The following is a 26,419-nucleotide window of genomic DNA, read 5'->3' on the forward strand; positions in this document are numbered from 1 at the left end:
ACAATACGGTGGGGAGATTTATACACACAGAGAACATGAAACAATGTGATGTGGGCTGTAGCTCACGAAAGCTTATGCCCTAATATATTTGTTAGTCTCTAAGGTGCCGCAAGTCCTCCTGTTCTTTTTGCGGCTACAGACTAACACGGCTCCTACTCTGAAACCAAATACAAGTAAACTTCCGAAAGAGTCGTTGCCTCTGCTGGGTCCTGGCAGCTCAGTAGCTCATGGGGTCCTGACGGCGGCGTTCCAGTCGCTCTGGGAAATAGAGGCGTCGCGCCCGGTCCTTGTTGGCTTGGCTCAGTCCGGCTGCATACACTCTGCCTTGCTCTGACTTCCCATCCTTTAATAGACTCTCTGGGCAGCTACGGTGCTGCCAGGAGCTGGGGGGTCTGAGGTCCCGCCCCCTCTTTTGTCGGCCAATCAGAGTGTACCGGTGTGGCTCGCCGGGGGTAGCTGCTGGGTCGGGCGCGAGCTGTAGGGAGGGGGTTGGGTATTGGCCGGGTTTAGTCCGCTCGGGCGGGGCCGAGCCTGGCGCGGGGCAGAGCGAGCGCTCCCCCGCCATGATCCCCTCCCGCCGCCTGTGAAGGGCCCTGGCGAGCTGAGTCTGCGGGCGGCAGCAGGACCCCGCCCGGCGCGCTGCGCCCTGCCTCCCTCCCTCCCCCGCGCCGGCTTTGAGTAGAGGCTGGCTCCGCTTGGCGGGGGAGCGACCCGTTGGAGCTGCCCGGCTACCGCTCTCCGGCGCCTCTTTCCCGCCGGCTGGCGGGTTTGACGCTGCTGGCCGGTGAGGTCTGGGCCCCTTTGTCCAGCCATGAGGAGCAGGAGTAACTCCGGGGTGAGGCTGGATGGCTATGCCAGGCTGCTGCAGCAGACCATCCTCTGTCACCAGGTGAGGTGGGCTGAGCTATCAGGGCGGCTGCTGGCGGCCGAGGGGAGGTGGGCGCCCCGCTGACTTGGAGGCTGGGAGCTCGGCTCAGTGCTTTGCAGTGGGGTGGCAGGCAGGTGGAATGATGGCACTTGGTGTCGACAGTGTGCTGCTCCATTCTCCTGATCCTTAGCAGACTCTGCCAGCTCACTGCAACCCACCGATGCATAGGGTCATCCAAGGTTGGAAAGGGGGAAACTGAGGTAGAGAGCTGCTTCAAGTCCACATGTCACGTCTGTGTTGGAGCTTGGATTCTCTAGCTATCTTTGGTACGTGTCTAATTCTCTCTGGTAGTATCCGAAAGCACCCTGCAATCTCTAACGTATAGCCTCACAACACCCTGTGAGGTAGGGCAGTGCTGCTAGCCTCACAGTACCGATGGGGCACCAAGGCACAATGATGCTACAGCCCAGATCCTCAACGGTATTTGGTTCTTAATTCCCACTGAAATCAATGGAAGTTAGGTGCCTAAATACTTGTGAGGGTCTGGGCCTAAGTGACTTTCACAAGGTCACACAAGAAGGAATTAAGATTAGGGCTCTTGAGTAGGGCTAGCACTGGACCAGCCTTCCTCTCTGGGAGGAAAGAAATTAGAAATTGGCATCCCATGGTTTACAGTACTGTGTTCAAACCACTGTGTTGCCTTGCCTTTCTGTGAATGTTGTGTTCGCTGTTCAGTTTCCCTGTCAACCCAAGTGACAACTTTGCACTTTCACTATCACTAGCTGGGTGTCTTGAGTTGTATTTTGGGAAATGTTTCATATCATGGATTTTCTTTAAGGGGCTTGGATCATTTGATTCAAATCCAGAGAGCAGAGCATGCACATACAGTCTGTAAATGCATAGGCCAACCGGGGAGAGCATGCCATCAAACCATATGGATGAGAGCAGAAACACTGCTAATCTTCAGTAAAATGAATCTCTGTTTAGAGAACATGTATGAACTAAACCCTATGTCACGTAAAATGAGGGTGCACTCTTCACTATGCTAGAACAAGAAGAAACCAGGAGCTGATCCACATGTTTGGTCTATTTAATGCAGTTATACTTGTTGAATAGACCCTTGAAAAACTAAAGAAGCTGTCAAGGTTGTTCAAGCCCAAACTTCTACGTACACTTCTTATTCTTCTTAAATCCATGTGATTCATTCTCTGCAGATTGCATCATGGTTAAAGATTGGAGCTGGAGACCAGGGCAAAGAACTGAGTTCTAATCAGGCTGTGCCATTGACTTTGTGGCTTTAAACAAAGTTTGTCTTCTCCTTTCCTGCTCTGTAATATGGGATAATACCTGCCTGAGGGTTATTACTTTGAAAATGTAAAGCATTATGTGTGTGCAGTGTAGTTGTAGTAGTGTCAGTCCCAGAATATTAGAGAGACAAGGTGGGTACAGTAATATCTCTCATTGGACCAACTTCTGTTGGTGAGAGAGACGAGCTTGCAAAGACCGGAAGAAGAGCTCTGTGTGGCTTGAAAAGCTTGTCTTTCTCACCAACAGAAGTTGGTCCAATAAAAGTTCTCCTCCACCTTGTGTCTCTAAAACATATGTCAGGTTTTTAAAAAAATATACTCATCATTAGTGAATAGGAAATATTTCCTGAGAGCTGTGAACTTGAAGGCCATCATCTCCTGCAGGATGTAAATCTTCATTTAAAATTGTACCAAAACTCAGGGTTTTTTTAATAAAGAAAACTTTCCAGCTGTCACCATACAGCACTGTCTTTCTGAATCTGCAGACAGACTTCTCCAGTGCTGCTGCTCTTATTTTTCCCCAGGCTGTTGCAGAGTGAAATTAACTTCCCTGGTCAGTTCCCCTTGCTGGTATTCAGAGTCTGGTGGGCAGCAATGAAAAGACTGAGCATTTTGTTGATTTCACCTTATATCTGATTTGGAGAGGTATGAGCAGTAGCTGAGGTAGGGCCTGGAGCTTTCCCCAGGGGAGGATTTAAAAAGTAGAGGTTAGGGGAGGGGTAGAATAGTGGGGGGGGGAACCCCTTCCCCTTCAGATCAGATGCTAAGGGTATGTCTAAGCTGGAACTGGAAGGTGTGATTGCTAGTATTGAAAGACATACCTTCTCTAGCTCTGCTTGAACTAACATGTTAGGACTACAATGTAGATGTAGAAGTGCAAGTGGTGGGACAGCTAGCCACGCAAATATGTGTCTAGGGTCTCAGAAGGGATTGTATTCGGTCTGGCTTAGAGTTTGCATGGGTAGGTCTACCCCAGCTGGAAATTACATCTACAGTGCCAACATAGACATACGCTAAGAGGCATGGTGGAGGGGGTGGGTTATGGAGATCCTCACTACAAGTCAAAAAGCCTTGGCCTAGGGAGACTGTGGGATAGGAGGCTTCAATTTTCTAACATCTACTGTGCAGAGGTTGCTATGAAGGATGGAGCTCCCAGTGAGGGTCCAAAGGCAGTGCCATGTTTGGAATCCCAGGAACAGGGGGCTGTGCTTCTCACCAGGGCAGATCTGTGTGACTGGGGGGAGGGGAGTGTTTGGGCATGGTGCCCTTCTCTTTTGGATCGTCGTTTACCTGGTAGGTGTCCTCACAAACGCTTCAGGCTCTAGTCTAAGTGCTTATTGCAAACCTGCCAGCATCCAGGGTTAACACCACAATAATGTATGTGTACAAGGGTGGGGGTGGAGGCAATTTTAGTATGGAAACAGATCTTGCTTCCTTGTTTTTCAGCTCCCTAGTGCATTACAGGCTGGAGCTCCCAGAGCTCTCAAATTCATGACCTTCTGAGCCACAGGCCATTCATCTGCATTTGGAAACCAATTGCCAGGCCTGGCAGTCCTTCTAGAGCATTCAATTTCAGACTTCTGAGCGGCTAACTCCCCAAATTCAAAGTGTCCTAGATCCCCGAAGAATCTGGATATAACAGGATGAGGTCATTGGCGTGGTGGGGGGGTATAGTGGGGGTGAGGGAAATGCACACTTCTGAGAGAAGGCAGCTGAGTGGCAGGGAATCGAGTCATGTGGGGTCTTCGGAGAAGCAGATTTACAGGGGAGTAACTATCTCTTCTCTGGTTTCAGAGTAGCAGCCGTGTTAGTCTGTATTCACAAAAAGAAAAGGAGTACTTGTGGCAGCTTAGAGACTAACAAATTTATTTGAGCATAAGCTAAAGTGAGCTACATCGGATGAAGTGAAGCTTATGCTCAAATAAATTTGTTGGTTTCTAAGGTGCCACAAGTACTCCATCACTTCTCTGAAGATGTCCTACTGGTTCCTGTCCTCCTCCCAGGGTACAGCATGTTGCAAACAATGTGGTGTGTGTGGGGCCTGTGTACGGAGGGATAGAGGTACCTAAATCAAATAAAGAGCATCCCATTGTTTAAAGTATTCCTCTGCCTTTCTGACCAGTTGTGATTCAGCCATGGAAAGCTCTGAAGCTAACTGAGATTAGCTGTAGCTGTGGGAAAGCCTTTTCCACTGTGTACAGCCTGCCCTCTTCAGTTGAGAGAGCACCCTCCCCGCCAGGCCCTTGAAAGGGGTCCCAAACAATGAGTGTTTGTGTTACACTGGAGCGACTGATCTAGTGAATGGGGTTTTAAAACTAGGCCGGGTGAACTGAGATCATAGGACTGGTGGAGGGAGTTTGGCAGGAACCTGGTACAAATGCAGTGGTGTCTGTTTACATGTCAGTCATGATCTTTGCAAATGCCAGGCTGCGTGGTGCTGCAATGCCCACATGACACGTTAGCTATCCTCTTGGAGGAGTAGCCTTGCTCCTGCTCAGACTCCAAACAACGCTCTGGCAATTAGTGGTGTATCCTAGATTCTCTTTGTAATGCAGTAATATTTGGGTTTGCTGCCCATGGCAGATTCCTGAGCAGAGCGGGTGATAAGGACCCAGGGAGTTCAAAAATGTGTGAGAGGAAAGGGTGGTGCTCCTGTGCTGGGCAAACCCTTGGTGTGTGGCTGGTGGATGGCTGGCTGGATTGGACTCAGCAGAGAGGATCAGTGCACTGAGCTAGTGTAATGGCTCTGTCATAAATATAAAGGGAAGTGTAAACACCTTTAAAATCCCTCCTGGCCAGAGGAAAAAACCCTTTCACCTGTAAAGGGTTAAAAAGCTAGGATAACCTCACTGGCACCTGACCAAAATGACCAATGAGGAAACAAGATACTTTCAAAGATGGAGGGGGGAGAAACAAAGGTTCTTTCTCTTTTTTGTTCCTGGCCAAAAAAAAAAAAAAAAAAGGAATGGAGTCTTAGAACTTAGTAAGTAATCTAGCTAGATGTGCGTTAGATTCTGTTTTGTTTAAATGGCTGATAAAATAAGCTGTGCTGAATGGAATGTATATTCCTGTGTTTGTCTTTTTGTAACTTAAGGTTTTGCCTAGAGGGATTTTCTGTTTTGAATCTGATTACCCTGTAAGGTATTCACCATCCTGATTTTACAGAGGTGATTCTTTTACTTCAATTAAAATTTTTCTTTAAGAACCTGATTGCTTTTTCATTGTTCTTAAGATCCAAGGGTTTGGGTCTGTGTTCACCTATGCAAATTGGTGAAGATTTTTATCAAGCCTTCCCCAGGAAAGGGGGTGTAGGGTTCGGGAGGATTTTTGGGGGAAAGACGTTTCCAAGCGGGCTTTTTCCCTGTTATATATTTGTTAGACGCTTGCTGGTGGCAGCAATAAAGTCCAAGGGCAAAGGGTAAAATAGTTTGTACCTTGGGGAAGTTTTAACCTAAGCTGGTAAAAATAAGCTTAGGGAGTTTTTCATGCAGGTCCCCACATCTGTACCCTAAAATTCAGAGTGGGGAAAAGAACCTTGGCAGGCTCATTCTGGAATTTGACTGTCTGGCTCAACTCCATTGGTTGGCTGTGCTGTAGGAATGACTGAGACGATTCAGGCTGTGATTAACATCTACTGAGTTTTGTAGAACCCCGGGGTCATGTCCTGCTGCTGTTGGGATGTACATGCATAATGGAACAACCTTGGCAGATTGCTGGGCCCCTTGGGAGCATCTGGCTGCACAGAGGAATGCAGTGGCCTGATGGACTTTGCAGCAAAGCGTCTTAAGCTTCGACGTTCTTCTTCCAAGCTTCAAGCCTGAGTCCTGCAGTGCATGGAACCCAGTCCCTTGTGCTCACATCACAATACTCACCTGCCCACAAGTCACTTTGGGGGGAGACCCTGGGGAAGTTGGCAGTTGCCTGTCACCTCCTGCAGAACGTGGTGCTTCCAGAGAAAGGGTTAGATCTCCTAGGCAGAAGTTTTCAAAGTAGGTCCTAAGAGCTCTGCATTCTTAAGGTGTCTGCTACATTTCTGGCTGTCCCTTGTGAAACATCTGCCTTTGCAGCGTTGTGATCTGTGGTGGTGACTGCGGGTTTGTAGCTTTTCAAAAATGAGATGTCTTGAGCCTCAGAGAATTTGAGATTCTAGGGAAGAAGGAATGTCCAGTGGCTAGGACACCAGCACAGGACTTGGGAAATCAAGGTCCAGTTCCCCTCACTTTTCCATAGCTCCTTGTGTGACTTTGGCCAAGTTACTGAGACTCTGTGCTTCAGCTTCCCCATCTGTAAAATGGGGACAGAAGCACTTCCCTACTTCATAGGGGGGTAAGATGAAGACCTCGTGGTAATGGTGGGCCAGATGGGTAATGAGATAAGTAAGCTGACGATGCCTTAGCATATAACACTGAGCCCTTGTTGTCCCTTTTATTATGTTTACCTCGTGGATAAACAAGACTCTCTAGTTTTCTCCCATTCACAACCTGTTTATCTACCTAATGGCCAGCCTTCCCACAAGTTTTCAGGACTGGAAAGCTGATTTCATGTCTCTTTTCCTCCCTTGCCTGACCTCCCCTCATGCTGCAGGACCCGGTGACAGGACTGCTCCCAGCCAGCTGTGATCATAAAGATGCCTGGGTCCGGGATAATGTCTACAGTGTGCTGTCCATGTGGGGCCTGGGCTTGGCGTACCGCAAAAATGCAGACCGTGATGAGGACAAGGCAAAGGCATACGAACTGGAGCAGGTATGAGAAACCTATGGAAGAGATGGCTTGGAAAGCTCACAGCTGATGTCCTGAGACTCGCATGCAACTCAGACCCTCTAAACACTTGAGACTGAACTAAAGATTAAACTCTTCTTGTAAGCAGGGCCCCTTGTATTTCATCACAAAGTAGTAGAGGAATTTGCTGTGGAATTCCATTTTACTCACAAAACAGTACACCAGAATAACTGTTGATTTTTCTTTCAAGATTAAGGCTTCTAGCCCTTCTAGTTGGCCCTGACACTTAAGGTTAACAGGTGCACCCAAAGTCTGTCTGTCTGCCTGCCGACAGCCTGAAACAATCGCTCTGAGAGGAGTGAACTTCTCCAGTTCCACTCACCAGGGTGTTTGTCACCATTAGGCTTCGGAGTTAACAAGACTGCTCTCCATTTGAGTGAAGCTTCTATCTACAGTATCTATCCCACAGTCCCCAAATGCTTCCTTGGAGCCAGAAGTCTCAGCTGCTGAAACCTCCAATCTCCCCACCTCTCCTCCCCCAGTCCACAGAACCTTCTACATGGCTTTTTTCACCAGAGAATTTTGCAGCACGGTGGAAATGTAGGGGCACTAGTGAACTTAGTATTGAATTACACAATTGGGGATCTGATAGCACAATAACGGCTACTGGTGTAAGAATCATAACTAGGCAGATGGAAAAGGAATTCTATTCTGAATGTCTTAATCACTTTCATATTTAATTCAATAAAATTCCCTCCCCCTCTGTCTTTGTTCCTTTGAAGCTGCTGAAGATTCTTTACTCTGCAATGGGGAAGTAGAATCTAGTTCACTTGCCATGGGTCTTGTTTGTCAGGCTAACATAAAATGAACAAACCCCAAAAGATCTGACATTGGAGATACAGCAAGAGCATAGTAACAGACCCATGGAGTTTAAGGCCAGATCATCTAGGCTGTCCTCTTGTATATCACAGGCCCCCAGCACCACACACAATCTCTCCCCTTGCACCTAGCCGCCTGGGATTAAAAAAACCTACAGATAGTTTAAATTCGGGCAAATCAAGTGTCACTTGCCCTTTAACCTATGCTGTAACAAATCCCTCTCTGGGGAGATCTGTATGTGATGGATGGGCTGTGTATCTGTTAAAGTTCCATGCCATATTTCCAATGTTATTGTTGCTCTCTTTCATGGAGGTCAGCTGTAAGAAGAGAGGCAGGATGGTCCAGTGATTAGGGTGCTAGCCTATGACTCGGTAGCCCCAAGTTTCAGTTCTCTGCTCTAACACAGACACTGTGTGACCTTGAATAAATCACTCAGCCTCTCTGGGCCTCCGTTCCACACCTGTACAATGGGGATGATAGCAATGCTCTGCCTCATGGGGTGTTATGAGGATGAATTTATTAAGGATTGTGAGGTTCTCAATACTTTGGTATTGGGGGTGGGACCATAGAAGTACCTTAGATAGAAGATTGAGGGAAGAAGTCTTTGTTAATCCTTATTCAGAATTAACCCCAGAAATAGCCAAAGGAAATGTGGAGCCATTCTGGACTGCTGCTCTTCAAGCTGCTGATAGCATCTTAAGGCCCCAGATAGGGAAAGCCAGGGATCTAAAAGCTGTTCTCGGCCAAAGGGCGTGGTTACGCTGGAAACTTCAAAGTGCTGTCATGGGAGCGCTCCCGTGGCAGCGCTTTGAAGTGCGAGTGTGGTTGTGGGCGAGCACTGGGAGAGAGCTCTCCCAGCACTCCTGGTAATCCACCTCCACAAGGAGATTAGCTCTGAGCGCTGGGAACACAGCTCCCAGCGCTTGGAGCCTGTTAAAACAAGGGCGCTTTAAAGCGCTCGTTATACCAATAAAATAAAGATCAGCAGGATCTTATTAAAGGGGATAAGAAAAAAAAGTCACATTGTGAATACAAAAACAATCATATTAGGCAGTCAGTTATAGCTATAACATTCCATTCAGTTTCACATTTATTCACGCATTCGTTCATACACACACACAGGTTCTGCAGCTGCTGTATAGTTACCAGTCCTGAATGTAGCTTGAGTTTGTGGCTTGGGTTTGCAGCTTGTGGCTGCTAACTGGCCAGGAAAGCCGGGCACGAGGAAGAACTGGGTCTCTGTTGGGCATGCACCGATGCCCTTCCATCTTGGCAGAAGAATGTTACCCTCCAAAGTCTTCCATCTCACCCATCCTTTTTGTAGGCTTTAGTTTGAATCCAGAGTCTATAGGTCTTGCTGTGTCACACTGCCTCTGGGTTTCGTGTCATTGATCACCCATCAATTGCAGACATGACTTTCAACCTAGGACCTGGCTTTGATGTTTCTTCAATTGTACTTTTGTTCTTTTCTTTTGAGGGTGGACTCCTCTTACTTTGTCAGGGCTGTTGTCTGCATCTTCAGCTGTTGAGTGTTTACACTTTATTTCATCCTGACAGGCTGGTGCTGGAGGTTGATTCCATCATCCATTCATACCTCCTTCACACATCTAAACTAATAAGATTACAGCAGGGTTTTGCAAAAATGAAAGGTTGCAGCAAGCTGTTACAAAATGAAGTGAGCATTTTAAAATGGAGTTCGGGACAAGTTTTAAAATGGAGTTTGAGTTATATGATGGACAAGTGTAAGGAATGGCAAACAGTGAACAGAAGTTACACTGTTTCAACATCATAAGTTTCAGCGATTTAAGCAGCAATTGGATTGAAAGTGAAACTCAATTAGTCAGTTATTGGGGTAACCGGTTTTGTGAATGAATGTTTCATTCATAAAACGTTGCTTATGAAGTTATAATAAGTGAACAATTAAAAACAATTTCATTGATTAGTTCTATACTCTGACTTGCTGCGCTCAAGGGGGTGATTTTTCACACCCCGAGCCAGCAAGTTTGAGCGCTATAAAATGTAAGTGTAGTCAAGCCCAAAGGGTTTGTTCTCTGACCTGGATCTTGCTGAAAAATTCCAGGTGAGCCCTGGGAGTTCCCTGAGTAAATCTCACTAGGATCAGAGGAGAACTCTGGAGTGCGAACAGCTCGTGTGTGTGTGTGTGTGTGTGTGTGTGTGTATCTAAAGCACAGCTGCTTAGAACTCTGGGGAATCTGTATTTGTATCATCTAAATCATCAAACACTTGATGACTCAAACATTTTAGAGCCAGGCTTATTTCTCATAGCATGCTAACCACTGGCTTCACTAAATCCCTAAATCTACTCCATGTGGAGCCTTGCAACCAGAAAAACACATGAAACATATAGGCTAATGGGGAAGCTGATTGCCTTGGCAGGATGGCATTTCAGACCCTCTCCTCCCATGATGTGCATTACCTACTCGTCCCTGGTGGGTGGTTTCAGTTTCCCTTGTATGTCTTGTCTTGTAGATAGTTGACTCTTTTGGGCAGGAATGTAGGACTCGATGCTCCCTTCAATGGGGTGGGGAGAGAATCAGGCAACTCCCTGATCCTGTGCCAGCCCAGCTCTGGAATCAGTTATTTCAGCCTAGTGAGGAATGGAGGGTAGGTCCAGGAATATTGTCTTTTGTGGCATTGTAAAGATTGCATTACAGGGATAGGTGCATTAAAACTGCATGGCTGAAATGTTTACAGCTCAATGCTAGCACCTCTAGAGAGAGAGAGAGAGAGACACTTAAGGTATTTCTGCACACTCTATTGTGTGGGATATCTTGGGCAACATGAAAAACCAGAGTACTGACTAGGGGAGAGAGAATAACTAACTACCCAGTTTCGGTGGCACAGGACAGTGGGATGTTATAGCTGAAGTACTGCATGCAGTGGGCCAGGATCTGAATTACGGTTGGATTATCCACCTCTTGTGTATGACACAGAAGAATTGAGCATTAAGAGGGCCTTGAATATGGCGAGGGTTTGAGGCAGTATGGTGGGGATCTGCTACTGGCAAGATGGGAGTATAATTGCAGACCCCATGCAGGGGGCAGTTTGGAAAAGGCACGGGGTGGGAGTGGGCGGAGATGACAGGTGGGATGCAAAGCTGGAATTGTTAACAGAATGGACCTGGCTGGAGATACAGACCTGAGTGGGATTGTGTCAGGTAGGGAATCATTCAGGTGATATCAGGAGCTAACGCCAGTGTTACTTGAGCTGGTGAGTCGCTTGGATGCTGAATGTCTGTCGCTGCTGTACTGAGGAGGAGGGCTGGACCAAACCCCCACCACATGTGTTGAGGGCACCTGACTCTAGACACTGACTTCACAGCTGGCCAATCTTAACCACTGGATCCAGATATCCTGCTGGGAATCCTGAGGCGTGTGCCTTTCTCAGAGTACAAATGATAGGCCCCCTGAACCCAGGTTTATTCCAGAGATCTGCAGTAGTAGGACAACAGAGTCCACTACAATAAGGCACTTTCTTCCATCAATGTTATGTTATAAATTAAATTGATGAGCGCCAAAGAGCTGGGTTTCTTTTCCCGACAAAGGGGTTAGTGTCTATCTGGCTGAGGAATATGACTAGCTAGCACAGCTAAATTACTTGTATTTTTAAATCAGAATGTGGTGTTTGTGCTGAGTGTGATGTGGTGGGACCTGTTGATGATGCTGCAAGCCTAGTGCCCATGGATAAGGTCTGCTTTCAGTGAAGCATCCCTTCTCATGCTCTGCCTTCTGGATCCTCAGCAGTCCTGCTCCAGGCTATGCATGGGCACCTAGACTGGCTGATCAGCTGGGGGCTCCCTGGCTATAGTGCCCAACGTGCAGTGTGCAGCCTTGTTTGTCTTCTGTTAGGGGAGGGGTGGGCATTGCCCAGTCTGGGCCACCATCTAAGCAAAAATGCCCTGATTCCCCAGGGAGATCCGGGGGTTACTTCCTGGGGCTCTGGCAGCACCATATGGCACTGGACATGAGCAGTACATGTCTCAGCAACATCTGAATTTGCCCCTGTTGTTGTTGGGCTACTGAGGAAGGAGGAGGAGTACAGGGGTCCTGCTCCCTGGGGAACTGTCAGATTGGTGTCTCCAACTCCCTTCTGGGGTCCTGCAGGTAAAGGCAGAGGTGTGCTGTGCAGTGCAGGACAGACTGGCTCCACACATAACGACTGACCTCTATCTCTCTCCTCAGTCCAGAGTCTCTTTCTGTAGGTATAAATGTCCTAACTTTGTCCTTTGCCTTAACTGACTCAAGGCTGATGCAGTCCTAGGGATTTTCTCCTCCCGCAGCAGCAGATCAGGTTGTCCCTCATGATCGGCTCTGCCCCAGCAGCTCCTCTCTCAGCCACTTACCCAGAAAGTAAATGCCATGGAGAACGAGAGCTGTGGGTATAATTACAGGCCGCAGGGTCTTGAAAGGTCATGAGCCAGATGCCATTGCTGAGTCAGTGCTCTTCCCATCCAGGGATGTGTTTAACAGGCCTGTTTTTCGTTCCTTTCTGCAGAGTGTAGTGAAACTGATGCGGGGATTGCTGCAGTGCATGATGAGACAGGTATGATACAGGTGGTGCCTCCCCATCCCCTGTAGAGCTGAAATTCTCCTGTTGTAACACACTGACTCAGCAGAGCTCTGCCATCAAACTGATGACAAAAAAGCAGTCCTGGCACAGACACAAGGGTCTTTTGGGGAAGGCTTAAAACAAGCCTAGATCCCAGTATCCATCCAGTCACTGAACGTTCTGTCCATGCCATGGAACTAGTGTTCTTACCTCTGCTAGCCTGGAGTCCTAAAGGAATCCCTTCCCCAACAGGTTGCCAATCCCATTGCCCCGCTGGCATTGCCTCTGTCAATCGCTTTGTGTTCATACCATCAAAGTGACCCCTTTTTCTAGGTGTGCTGTATGATGCAAACACACCTGGGAAGGGTCCCCCTGTGGCCAGAACTCTCTTGTGGTAGTGGAGTTTTGTGTGGCCCTGTAGCCTGTTGAGGCATGAAAGTAAAGTACCATGGGCTTGGAATTTCCTGTCTCAAATGGGATTAAAATCTCAGCCTTTAGGTCCTGATAATGATACCAAGTGTGAATGAATCCCAACTCTGTTCCCATAAGGTCCCCTGGTCTCTGTTGCTGCCAATCTGTGCTCTTGTCCTTTTCTGAATCACGGTTTCCCTTTTACTGCCCCGCACCCCATCTCTGAACCACCTGTGGCTGTTTCCCAGCTCCTGTGTACCCTTTGGGCCCCAGTGTGTTCCAGCAAGCTGCCTCCTAACGGAGAAGTCCCCACAGCATCAGCTGGGGAGATGGAAAGGCTGCTACCCACAGTCTAATCCCTCCAGGTGGATCTTCTCCATTCAGTACTAATGCCAACTGTGCCAAGCCCCAGCTAGACACCAGGCGAATAATAATACCTAGCTCTAATATGACTGCTCCTTTCCCCTGGGCTTGTACCTGCTGTGCCAGAGCTCAGAACCCCTTCGTTCTCAGAACATGCATGGCCCAGAGTGATATTTTTTGTTGCTTTCTGGCGTTCAAGTACAAAATGCTGCAGTGACTCCCAGTGCTATCCGTGTTATCCGCTGGAACAGTTAACATGATGTTGGGGTGGCATAAGAAGTGGAATAGAATGTTTGGGTCCTGGCATGACACAGTCACGCCGCAAACGGTTACAGCCTGTGTGAACCACCAAATGTCTGCCTGCTTCCCTTGCTGCCATCCAACCAGTGGCTGGAGTGGGCATACGTGACCTGGAGTGTCTGTACTATTTGGGTTGCGGACATGCAAACCTAGAATGCCGTACCAAAAACGGGTATTGCGGGCTTGCTGTGACCTCGGCAGGGGGTGAAAGAATCCTCCTCCAGGCTGTGGGGACTGGGTGGATACTCAAGGTCTTGGGTTCCTGAGGAGCCTCTCCCTCCCCTGCTAACAGGGTGAAGTCTCTCTCTCCTCCCCCTCCCCGGCAGTTCTTAGCAGGCGGCAGTTCCAAGAAACCTGTAACTTGAAGCTGTTTACTCTGCAGTTTCTCATAACCTGCCTACAGGGCTCCATAGAGGGCTGGGCTAGGACACCCTGCTAGAGCCCTCCTGTGCCCCTGGCCCGCCCCACAGCCCCAGCTGTGAGCATGGCACTGGGGAAGCTAACTGTCTGTTCTTTTTCTAACTGAATGCTGCAGGTGGATAAGGTGGAGGCATTCAAGTACAGCCAGAGCCCCAAGGATTGTTTCCATGCCAAGTACAACACCCACACCTGTGCCACTGTGGTTGGAGATGACCAGTGGGGTCACTTGCAGTTAGACGCCACATCAATTTACCTGCTCATGTTGGCACAAATGACAGCCTCTGGTAATATTTACATCTAGGCATCTCTGATGCTAATTGCTGTGGTATTGCAGCACGTTGGTGTGCTAATGAATTAAGCCTCTCTGCTCCCTGAGAACCAGGGGAAGTATTATTATCCCTGGGGTACAGGTGGGGAACTGAAGTGTGGGGGGAGAATTGATTTGCCCAAGGCCATAAGGGGGTTGGTGTCAGAGCTGGGAAGTGGACAAAGATCTACTGCATTCCAGTCCTGTGCCCTGTCCATAACTGTGAACTATACTCCTGAGCCTGACAAAATTCCTCTGCTCCTGGGTTTATCGACGTGTTACCCTCCATGTGATCTAGTGCTTAAAGTAAAGCCTAGAATACAGGAGGTCTGGTATCTGTCCCTGGCTTTGCTAAGGTTTATTGTGCACCCCTGGGCAACTCATGTCTCACATCTGTGCCTCAGTTTCCCCATCTATAAAGTGGAGGTGATAATGCTAACCTACCTCAGAGGGTTTGGGAGGCTTCATGAATGACTGAGTGTAAAGAGCTTTGAGGTGCTCCGCTGGAAGGCACTGAAGCAGGTCTGAGTATTATCCAGCACCACCAGCTGTCTTATCGCCTGTACAGAGAAACCCAGAATCATGGCTGAGACTCTGAGCTGTGCCTCTTGGGGGAACAGCACAGAGGGCACAGCCAGGGGGGAGGGGACAGCTTCCAGCAGTCATATGCTGTTCCTGCACTTAGGTAATTCACCCTCTGCCCCTTGAAGCGTGTTTCTGGTGTGCACAGTGCTGGGTCCCCAGAGGATGTCTTGGAGCCCTAAGTTCTCAACCCCAGCCTTACTAGCCTTGCCCTTTAGAGAAAGTATGTCTCTTGAGCAACAGTGAAACTTGCCTGACGGCTCGGCAAACCAGCTCGTGCTGGCCTAGAGGTGGCTTTGTAAGGAAGGTGGAGCAGCACTTACTTTAGGGCATGCTCCCAACACATAGTGTCCTCCTTCATAGGCTTCACAGCAGAGTGAGCTCAGCATGCAGAGCCGCTGTTCAGAGGTGGCTGGGATACACTGGTTGGTGCAGGACCTCCAAAGGCAATGCATGCAGACGAAGGGAAATCAGGAGGAACTGACAGTGTTAACAGAGAACACAGGCTCTTGAACCAACAAGTGCCCAGTCTGCAACTACTGCGTATACGCCGGTGCTCTCTGAACGCTGACCGATCAGATAACAGCACTTAGCTGTGCACTGGTTCCCTGTATCTGTATGAAGTCCCTACCGCCTCTAATCTGCTGTCCTACAAGTATGGCATGTGACTGGCAGCTGCAGGCAACACAGGTTCAAATTCAGCCCTAGAGTAAGTGGATGCAACGGGACTGAAGCCTCCATAGCTGTGCCTGCTTATCCCAGGGCTAGACTTGGCTGGCAGGTCCCATAATACGGCAGTTCAGATTGGGTGGGTGCTGGGAACAGAGGAGTGTGGTTCAGATTGAGCTCAGTTGCTGCTCTGGTGGCTTTTTGGTGGTGGCTGATTTGGCCTCAGATCAGTTCCTAGGAGACAGGTGCCCAAAAGACACCAGTAGAATTGGCAGCCTCAGAAGATGGACCTAGGACTGAGTGTGCCACAGAGCCCAGGTTGCCTGGGTCTGGGCTGAAGCTTGTTGGCAGGGGCAAGTGTGTCGAGGCAGCTTCTTTTGCTTCAGCCTGATATGTACCTGTTCCGGGGATGGGTGGATGGATGGAGGTATCTGGTCTCCGGAGGTCTCAAGTTGGTGCCTTCACTAGGGTGAAACTTGCTTTGTTTTTAAATGGCTCAGACTCTCCATTCTCGTCTAAGGTGGGTCTAAACACAGAAGCTGCATGGGTTAAACTAAAAGGGTGATGCTAAATAATACACTAGGTTTAGCTGCCAAGAGAGCATCCACACGGGCAGTCACACTATTTAAACCGGTGGAACTCCTTGACTTAGACTAGGCTCAGTGTGTACAAGTAACCCTCATTTGGGACTGAAGTGGCATCTCAGCTGTCACCTTCTCTGTGAGGTACAGGATGCTGGGGAATGTTAGAGGAAAACAACCCCCTGCTTCACTCTCCAGTGGATGTTATTTGTAGCGCCCACAGGCTCCAGGCAGGCTCAGTGCCTGGCTTGTAGCTTCCGTGTATCTTCGTGGTGCACTCTGAATGCTGACAGATCAGATAACGGCACTTTGCTGCACACTAGTTTCCTGTATCTGTGTGAAGTTCCTGCAGGCTCTAATCTGTTGTCCTACAAGTGCAATGCATTACTGGCATCTGTGAAACATACAAACACAGGGAAAGGAGCCACTGCACCAAAATTGCTTACGGTCCATGGCCTTGAGCCTGCAAGCTACTCCACAGGGGAGGACCCACATGGAAGTCTGTGGGATTCCTCATGCTTTTCTTGTGTGGAGTTAATTGCAGGATTGAGGTCTCTAAAGGGATGACACACAGCAAGGGGGGTGGAGGGCTGTGAAGAACACAACAAAGGCTGGGGTGGGGAAGAGATGAGTGACATGCTGATTGAATTCTTATCTAAGTGTGTGATCCGGAGGCTTTAATGTGTATGTATTTTAATAAGATAAATGGGTAAGAGTGTTGGACCTCTAACAACTGATTGGCTAGGCAGTCAGCCAACGTGTTCATAGATTTTTCTGTTTCAGGGCTTCACATTATCTACAGTCTGGATGAAGTCAATTTCATACAGAACGTTGTGTTTTACATCGAAGCAGCGTATAAAACTGCAGTGAGTAGCCCTTCCACAAATAGGCCTTGGCTTAGTAACCAGATTGTTCCTGGCTTTCCTGCATCTGTTGCTGGCTGACAAGGTGGTTTGGCCTCTGAGGGGTGTGTGTTGGGGGAGTTGGTTTGCGCTTGTGTAGGGCCATAGGTGTAGCATGAAAAACGTACTGGTCTCTTCCTAGCCCTGGTGTGACATGCCTGTGGTGCTACAATGAAGATCTGCTTTCCGGCCAATGCATGGAACTTACTGCTGGGGCTGGTCAAACAGCAAAAGGAAATGTATTGAGTAGCTCTTTGCTGTCACAGCAGCACTGGGGAGCTGAGCCTCTCCATGCCAGGGCATTGGGGGTGGAAGAGCTGTTGTCTGTGGGTGTCAGGGACATTAGCGCCAGAGGAACCTTTCATCTGCCAGTGGCTCTGTGCAGGGATGTTGTCCTCCACTCCCTCCTTCTGATCCTGCTTAAAGCATGACCCATGTGAGCCAAAGGAGAATCACTGTTGGTGTGATAGCTCCTGTGACACGGCAGGGGAGTTCTCGTCACACCCATTAAAGGGAAGTGATTTATTCTGAAATGTTTTCTACTTAAACTTTTGTGCTAGCAGCAATGAAACCCCTGATATTACTTCAAAGAACAATGGCTGTTAGGATACAGTCAGATTTTCCTTTCAAGCATCCTGCATGGAAAGTAAGCCCAACCCTGAGTGTCTGCCCCCTTGAGCCTTCACTAATGTAACCCAAATGCACATTCCTATCCGCCAGCTATTTTTGAACATGCATTTTGCCTGTTACCCTGGGACGCTTACTAGCACTCAAGTGATCACATAATTTTTCTTTAAAGTTCATACATTTTGTCAGCATCAGTTGAGAATTTTGAAGTGTTTTTCACGCATTTTTGGCTGGAGGGTGAAATGATTGAAATGGAAGCCTTCCATGGCCCAATGGCTATGGGCACTGGAGTGTGAGTCAGGAGTCCAGAGTCCTATGTCTGGTTCTACTGCCGGTATTACTGAATGACTTTGGGCATGTCGCTGTTTTTCTGTGGCTTGGTTTCCCCCCCTGTAAAATAGGATTGTTATGTGGATCCATCAATCTGAGATCTATAGGAAAAGTCCCAGGTAAGTGCTTGTTTCAGATTTAGGATGCGGTCACTTTAAAAAAAATAAAATCTGGCAGTCTTCTAATTCCCATAGAACTGAGCTTTAATTGTCGGCCCTCCCGAGGGTGGCTGCTCCAGCCAGCACAGCAACCTCAAGCCATGTGGTTTTTTCTTTTTTTCCGGAGGGCGCGGGTGGGTTTTTTTTTTTTTTTAAATGGACAAAATTCATATTTGAACAAGACCAAATACTGAAAGCAAGACTTGAGACCAGCTGCCTGTCCCTGTTAGAGGAAGGATGGCCTAGTGATTAGGCATTAGCCTAGGACTTGGGAGGCCCAGGTTCAATTCCCTGCTCTGTCACAGACTCCCTGTTTGGCCTTAGTTACTGTCCTGGCCTCAGCTCCATCTGTACAATGAGGTAACAGCTATGCCCTGACTCCCAGGGGGTGTGAGGATAAAATCTTTAAAGACGAAGCGCTTTGAGATCTAGTGATGAAAATTAGTATGTAAGAGCTAGGGACTATTATAAAGGTGTTTTTAGGTGTCTGGGACCCTGCAGAGTTCTCTCTGCCTTGTGTGACTGTGTTATACAGAGATTTATTACTTCCATCCTATTTAGTGTGGACCAAGTGGATTTCTTTCTCCTCTCAAGCTGGTCCGTGACTCCGCCCTGTGAATTGCCAGGGCATTCCCCTGTTCAGTGACTCCCTGGTGTGATCTAGATGCTGACTGTGCCGTGTCACTGCTGTTTCACCTGTTGCACTGATGTGGTGATGTTGATTCATGGCAGGACTTCGGGATCTGGGAACGTGGAGACAAGACGAACCAAGGAATCACGGAGCTGAACGTGAGCTCAATCGGCATGGCTAAGGTAAGCCTGGAGAAGGTGCTGGGGGGACATCTGGTGACCTTCAGCAGTGCGTCACCCAAGATGGATTTTGGAGGAGGATGAAATAAAACTCCTTCCAGGGTACATTGACAAGCTATGCTCTCTAGCCTGTCTGATGCAACTACTCATTGCTTGTGAGAGAGGAGCATAAAACACCCACCAGTAGCAGCACCCAAGTTGTTAGCCAGGCTTGGCAGCTGCTAAATAGCAGCTATTCATGAGAACCCGAGTCTCAAGAAAGAGTTACGCCCATCTCCATTTGGTGAGTGTAAGGTGAGATATGGATCTTTCCCTAGGTTATCGTAGCCTATTTTTCTTTGCAAATTTGTCAGGCCAAGATCACTAGATTGGCAAGGGGAGGTCCTTTGTACAGTAGGTTAGTTTCATAGACAGAAAGCACCTATATGCCTGCTTGTATAGACAGAGGAGTCTCTGTTGTAGCCCATCAGTCTCACGGAAGGGTCTGCACTAGAACCTCTTCATGCTTGGCCAGAGTTTCTTCTCCTTGTATTATTTTGGTTAATTCATCTTAAATTTTTCCCCAGATGTTTTAAAGGGGAAAGGGTTTCCAAGATTTGATCTCTCTTTGGCGTGGGGCTGGTGGGCTCCTTTGTTTGCAATAGTGGCGATAGCATATGTGCTCTGTAGCCTTAGACTGCCAAGCCTGGGGGCAGGACAGCCCAGCAGGTTCTACTCCTGCAGTGGAATTTTTCTGTGTGGCCTAGAGCAAGCTGTTGTCTTTCTGTGCCTCAGTTTCCCCATCTGCAAAATGGGGTTCGAATGTTTTGTAAAGCTGCCTATTCAAGGGCACCCTGACTGCAGTTGGGTGATACACTAGCCTACAAAGTGTTCAACTGCTGTAAAATTGTTCTTTAAAGTCGAGTGGTGGAGCCCCTAGCTTTCTGGCCATTGTTATTTCAAAATGCCCTCTGCTATTGGAGTCTGTCTCCTGGGTGAGACCCTAAGAGAGAGGGCCTGAGGTAATGGGGGCGGGAGGGTGCAGGGACGGAGTTCCACAGTCCAAACCCAGATCCAGCCCCTGGCTCTCCTGTGGTCACCTCTCAAATCTTGTCTTTATGTTCCTTACGCTGGTAGAGGCTGGGAGGAATGCTCGGGTTTCAGGATCTGTAGCTGTCATACTAGAGCTACTGTGTGGTGCTGCTGCATCAGCAGCTGTCTTCACGTGTTCTGTTCTCTGCCTGCCTTCCTCCCCCTATCCCTGGTCACAGGCAGCCCTCGAAGCCCTGGATGAACTCGATCTCTTTGGTGCCAAAGGAGGCCCTCAGTCAGTGATCCATGTCCTGACGGATGAGGTGCAGCATTGCCAGGTACGAATGCTGCTCTGACGGTCCAGCAAGCAGTGCTTCCTCCCGCCAGTCCAGCAGTCTGGAGTCTTGCTGCTGCTCTGCAGAGAGGAAGAGCTGTCTGACTTCTTTACTCCTCCGAGTTTAGAGAGGCTTGATTCCAGACCGTGCTGCTCTTGTCTCGGGTCTGGTCTACACTGTGGGTGGGGATCAATCTAAGTTACGCAACTTCAGCTACGTGAATAACATAGCTGAAGTCAACGTACTTAGATGTACGCACTGCAGTGTGTGTTTACTGCGGTGAGTTGACTGCTGCCACTCCTCCATCAACTCGGCAGTTGATTTATTACGTCTAGACTAGATGCGATAAATTGACACCCCCTCCCATGTGTGCCGTGTCCCCTCCCCCTCTCCCCCTAATCGATTGCTGCCTGTCGATCCAGTGGGTAATGTAGACAAGCCCTCTGCTGCCTGCAGTTGATTGATTTGAGAGGGAGATGTCTTAGGGCACAGCCCTGCACTGGCAGGGGTGGAGTGGATGATCCAATAGGTCTCTCATTCCAGTGATTCATCTCCATCCTGTAGGATCCCTCCAACTTGGTGCTCTGCTGAGGCAGAATATTGATGCTGTAGGAAGCAGTAGCTCATGGCATGTGGCTCCCCCAGGAGTGCTGGGGGGGGGAAGGACCATACCCCCACTTTTATAAATCAAGTTGGCAGGGGTGCAACAAGGGGGGACCCAGTCCTCCCCTTGGCTCTTGACTGGAGATGAGTGGCATAATGGTAGATCCCCTTCTCTGCAAGCATGACAGATGGGCTGCCAGGCCAAAGATGAGTGGTTGGTGTAGCAGCCTGGCTCACGTGGTCACCACACCAATCAAATCTTGGCCCATTTTGGTTGCTTCTCCCCACCCCTACACACTGTTGCAGTCCTTCCAGCACCATTGGGCTCCCCCAGGTCACAGCCCTTTATAAATTAGAGATGGTTCCAGTCCAAGCACCCTGAACTCTCTTAAAGTTTGGATCTGAGCCTCCTGGCCCAGGCCTGTCTCTAGAATAACCCTAGCTCTTCCCTCTGCCCAGAACTGCCCTGCAATTCCCATGGCACACTCCACTGCCATAACTGTGCTTTCCCTTGGTAATGCTGTGGCCCGTGGAAGCACTGACCCCATTGCCTCGACGCTATTAAATGTGTAGACCAGTGTTTGGCATTGGAGTTTCTCCTTCTTCCTAGTCTATTCTCCATTCCATGCTGCCAAGGGCTTCGACTTCCAAGGAGATTGATGCCAGCCTCCTCTCAGTCATCTCGTACCCCGCCTTTGCCGTGGAGGACAGTGAGCTGGTGGAGATAACGAAGCAAGAAATCGTTACAAAGCTGCAGGTAAGTATCTCTCTAGGCTGTTCTTGGCCCTTTCAAGGAGAGCTGTCCAGGACTGCAGGCCCTACTAATCTTCAGTGGCGCAGGGAATAGCCGCTAGGGCTCTACCCCCAACAGAGAGATCACAGAGGAACAAACACCTTTGTCAAGGCTGAGTCCCTACTCTGGCACTTCGAGTGCAGAAGGTGGGGGCCCGCAAGGATTTTAAAAATTAATACTTGCCGCTCCAGACTTGTATTAAACTCCCAAGGTTACAGCTTTTCTCTGACCTTGGCTTGGTAAACGCTGCCACCACCCAATAGCATACTCCTTGGAACCCAGGAAGGCACACTTGGGAGCTCATTTCTGTGGGATAACTTCAAGCCCTTTCACCTCCCCTCCGGGGAAGAGCTGAGAAGGAAAACAAAGGAAATTAGCTGTTTTCCCCCCCCCCCCCAGCTAATTAAACAACATGCACAAACCTCTTAGGGACACACAAATCTAATCTTGTTCTTAAAAAAGCTAAATTTTATTAAACCCGAAATGAAAGGAAATACATTTGGAACTTAGGCTTTTTGCTAGATCTTAAAAGAAACAATTACAAAAGTTAAGCATCAAGATAGCTCTCCCGAGGTTCAGCTTAAAGGTTACAAGCAAAACAATAGCATCTGGGGTTAGCACAGAGGAGTTCACAAGCCAATAAGAAATAACCCTAATCGCATCTTTCTAGACATTCCCTAATTTACTTACTTATTTGAGGCTTCAGATAAGTAGGTTTGAGGTATGAATTGATGATCTATGATCATACCTGGCTTAAAGCTGCTTACAGCATTGCTGCTTTGTGTGTTGTGGTTCTCTGGGAGAGAGCCAAGTTTTTTCCCAATTTTAAAAAGTTCTAGCCCTCCCATTGGTTCTTTTGGTCAGGTGCCCACTCCTTTTCCTTTACCTGGGGGATTTTTGTTAACCCTGTACAAGTAAAGCAAGCAGAAAACAGCCACCAAGAGGGACTTTATAGCTGGCTGGCTGGCTGCCCATAAAAGGGAGCTACCCTGCTCTTCATTTATCACAACCTCCCTGAGACCTATCCCTTCTCCTAGGACCTACAGGTCGTTGAGCTCTGCTACTGTAGCCTGGCCAGCTAGCCAATGGAAGTGGGGTAAGGGAAGTAATCCCAGTCCCATACTGACACACAAACCGAGGTGAGCCACCTTGGCTGGTGCACAGCTAAGGAAAGAGGACAATGAAAGTGGGGGTGGGATAGGTGAGAAGGAGGGCCTGGAAGCCATCGTGGGCTGTATGTTGGGCATAACGCTCTGCTATACAGGAACTCCTCACTGAAAGTCTTCCCGGTTAACGTTGTTTTGTTATGTTGCTGATCAATTATGGAACATGCTCGTTTAAAGTTGTGCAATGCTCCCTTATAACGTGGTTTGGCAGCCGCCTGCTTTGTCCACTGCTTGCAGGAAGAGCAGCCTGTTGCAGTGAGCTGGTGGGGGCTTGGAACCAGGGAGGACCAGCAGCCCCCGTATCAGCACCCCGCTCCCCTAAGTTCCCTGTGCGGCAGCTGCCCAGCAGGCTATCAATTGACTGCAATTCAGCTGTCCCTCCCCTCACTGCCATGTGCTGCTCCTGCCCTCTGCCTTGGAGCTGCTCCCGGGAGCCTCCTGCTGGCTGTGGAGGAGGTGCAGGGGAAAGAAGGGTGCTAATGTCAGGGTGTCCTCCTCCCCCCCACTCCTGCCCACCCGCTTACCCCATCTCCATACAGTGGGGAGGGAGGGACTGATGGACATGACAGGGCTCAGGACAAAGGGAGCTTGCTGGCAGCAGCTGCTGTCTCAACTTGCTGATCTACTTAAAAGGGCAGTGTACTTTAGAGTGGCGTCAGCATACTTAAAGGGGCAATGCACGCTCTCTCTCACACATAGGGTGTGTGTCTCTGTCTCTCTCTGCCATGCTGTCTCCCCTCCCTCCATTCCTGCTGCCTTGCAGAGTGTGAGGCTACATTGTTGTTCATGTGTTAATCCTTGAGGGCTCAGCCAAGTGCTGGTTCATCAGTTAGCAGTAAGGCATTTCTTGGGAAATATTCCACCCTCTGACTATACCACCTCAACCAAGCTTCACAATCATCATTGCTGTGTACAGTATTAAATTGTTTAAAACTTCTACTCTGTGTGTGTGTGTGTGTGTGTGTGTAATTTTTTAATTATTTTTATATAAAATAAATATAATACAATATAATTTTTTTTATATATAAGTCTTTTCTCTGGCAAAAAAAAAAATTAGGTCTGGAACCTAACACCCCCCTCCCCCATTTACATTAATTCATATGCGGGAAATTGGATTCGTTTAACATCGTTTCGCTTAAAGTAGCATTTTTCAGGAACATAACTCCTCGCTTAAAGTTGTGGTTACTGTAACTGCATTGTATCCAGCAGCAAGGAACAGATCCCTGTCCCAAAGTGAATTCCCCTTTCTCTTCCAGGGGCGTTACGGCTGCTGCCGGTTTCTCAGAGATGGGTACAGGACCCCTAGAGAGGTGTGTATTGTGGGGTTTGCTGGCTGGATTTTCCTTTGCTTTGCACCAGGCAGCTGCCTGATGTGGGGGTGGGGGTGTCTTGAGTTCCTTTTACTACATTTAAAGCATCAGCCCTGAGATGGTTTAGGTTAATGGAAGTCCATCTAAGGCTGTCTGGCACAGGAGGGGAAGATGGAGGGGCCATTTAATTCAGGAATCACTAAAGCTTCCACATAGTAGCACAGTCAAGAGAGCCAGTGTGCAGTGGCCAATGGAGTAGCAGTGTTGGGTCACAGAGGGAACCCTGGCGGCTGAGGGCTATGAAAGGAGAGGAGGAGTGTTGGCTTTTCAGTGCTGTTAGGGGATGATATCTATCCACCCTGGTGCTGGGGCCTGCTACGGGGATGGGGCATATTTTCTGGGTTAATGCCTCCAGGGGAGGCAGAGGGGACCTGCCATCTCTTGCAGGAGTCCTGCATAGTCAGGGCCTTCGGCCCCCTCCTACTGCTCCGCTCTGCTTGGACAAGATTAGCAGCACTTAGACAGCAGATGGGCCTCCTGGGAGAAGTCAGCGACCAACACTGAGCTCCATACTGATCTGCGTCTGGGAAGACCCATATTGCCCCTGGAAATATGACCTTGCAGGAGGGGGAGAGTTGCTTGGGAGGAGCCCATTTCCTTCTCTCCCTCCCTAACACCCCCATTCTGCCATCACACAACTGAATGCTTGTGAAAGATGGAACCCTGCTCCTCACCATCCTCCTCACCCTGATGGTGCCATTTGTGTAACACATGCTGGGGGTAAATTATGTACAACTCTGCTATACTCCCCGTTCCTGCACCTCAGCTTAACTTTGCTGAAGCCAGGCCAGAGATGTCTTTTTCTGGGCCTTGTGGGAACACATTCTACAGAGTGAGGCTCACAGCTATTGCATGCAAAACCTTGAGCTTTGGTGTTTATGACAGCTACCAGTCAGCTGCGAGGAGAGGGAATCCTATGGTTTCTAAGTAAACATTTAATACACACCTTGTAAATAGTATTTGAATACTTACACATTTTAAACAGAAGCTATTGGTTAGTAAATCTACTGGTGTTCCTTGCACTGACTTTCACCACTCTGCTGCTGTTACGTATATTTCAGGGTGAGCTCTACACTTTTTAGCAGGCACGTTTCCTACTGATCTTCTTTCAGAGCTGAGTTCTCATTCTTTATAGCATAGCCATAAAATGTAGCCTGTGTCACGTGGATTCTTCCCAGCTTGAAAAGAAAGTGCTTCAGAGCTCTGTCAGCAAATAGCAGTCTGGGGATCCTTCCAGCTAGCAGCATTCCAGTCCTTGGGTTAATAATGATGTAAGCTGTAGTAATTGCTATATAATAGCAGTTTATATGGCTATGTATGACCTAGGTGTTGACTGGTCTCAGTTTCTGGTGAGATAGGAAAGCTGTAGCCTGTATCCAAAATTATATAGGTGTTGAGATCAGCACGTAAAATAAGCACCCCCTGAACTTCCCTGGGGCTCTCACTCTGGGGGGCACTTTTTCCACAGAAGCCCAGCTAAATCAGGTGGAAAATTTACAAACCCTCCTCTCACTGTGCCTGGATCACTTATATTTCTAACATACCCTGAAGTCTGTTGGGCATCAATCTCAGATGGTGAATGTGTGGGGCTGTAAGACTCCTTGCCCTTAATGGAAACTTTCCATTTAGCATCACAAACTGCTACTGAGCATGTCCAGTAATTGCCACATCTGACTCTCTGGCTTTCCTAGCTGCCCTACCTTTCTCTGGTCATGTGCAGATGCAGGATTCAACCATAGATCCATGTCTTCTCCCCCCCTCTCTCTCTTTCTCTCTCAAATCATATGCTGCTCTAGAAACCTGGGTTATACAGTCATGCATGATGGGCAGCTACCCCCTGCCTTTGGATGGAGTTCCCAGGGCTGGAGCAGTTCATGGCCAGATGGTCACCATGTGAGCACCCAGCTGCTGAAGGAGTCAGGAGAGGATGACTCAGAAGGGAGAGAGGGACTGGGTCACTGGGCCGGAACAAGCCTCCAGCTGTAGCTTTGCATGACTTGACCTAACTATCTCTGCACAGGACCCAAATCGCCTCTATTACGAGCCTGCTGAGCTGAAGCTCTTTGAGAACATTGAGTGCGAGTGGCCTTTGTTCTGGACCTACTTCATTATCGACGGGATCTTCAGCGGCAATGTAGAGCAGGTAAGGTGTGGGTTGGAGGGGGCACCTGGGTTGGGGAGGGGAGTCTGGCTTTAAGGGGAAAAATAAGCTGATTGCTTGCTTGTTAAACACAGTCCCCTGGGGTGCCCTTGTCAGTCTCTGTCTCCTCCACTCCAGGCACACCCTGCTTTGCTATCTCAGAACTGCTGAGCTGTCTTTGTGTTGGTTATTACTGTAG

At 48.6% G+C, this 26,419-nt stretch overlaps 1 protein-coding gene across 4 annotated transcripts in view; it reads left to right on the forward strand.

The window, feature by feature from the left end:
* The first annotated feature begins 505 nt into the window (after positions 1-505).
* Positions 506-26,419, forward strand: part of PHKA1 (phosphorylase kinase regulatory subunit alpha 1) — a 73,144-nt gene continuing 47,230 nt past the window's right edge. For 3 of the 4 annotated variants that reach the window (XM_084638612.1, XM_084638613.1, XM_084638614.1), the window contains exons 1-10: positions 507-889; positions 6,760-6,918; positions 12,289-12,336; positions 13,952-14,120; positions 16,759-16,841; positions 18,725-18,805; positions 20,053-20,151; positions 21,362-21,508; positions 23,967-24,020; positions 26,101-26,223. In XM_084638612.1, the coding sequence (XP_084494738.1) occupies positions 812-889; positions 6,760-6,918; positions 12,289-12,336; positions 13,952-14,120; positions 16,759-16,841; positions 18,725-18,805; positions 20,053-20,151; positions 21,362-21,508; positions 23,967-24,020; positions 26,101-26,223 (1,041 nt within the window). In that variant the 5' untranslated portion in view covers positions 507-811. Of the gene's footprint in view, positions 890-6,759; positions 6,919-12,288; positions 12,337-13,951; positions 14,121-16,758; positions 16,842-18,724; positions 18,806-20,052; positions 20,152-21,361; positions 21,509-23,966; positions 24,021-26,100; positions 26,224-26,419 lie in introns of all 4 variants that reach the window. The other variant, XM_084638611.1, reaches the window with a different exon arrangement.

Source organism: Lepidochelys olivacea, assembly GCF_965140295.1.
Source record: "Lepidochelys olivacea isolate rLepOli2 genome assembly, chromosome: 9".
In the NCBI taxonomy this organism is placed as follows: Eukaryota; Metazoa; Chordata; order Testudines; family Cheloniidae; genus Lepidochelys; species Lepidochelys olivacea.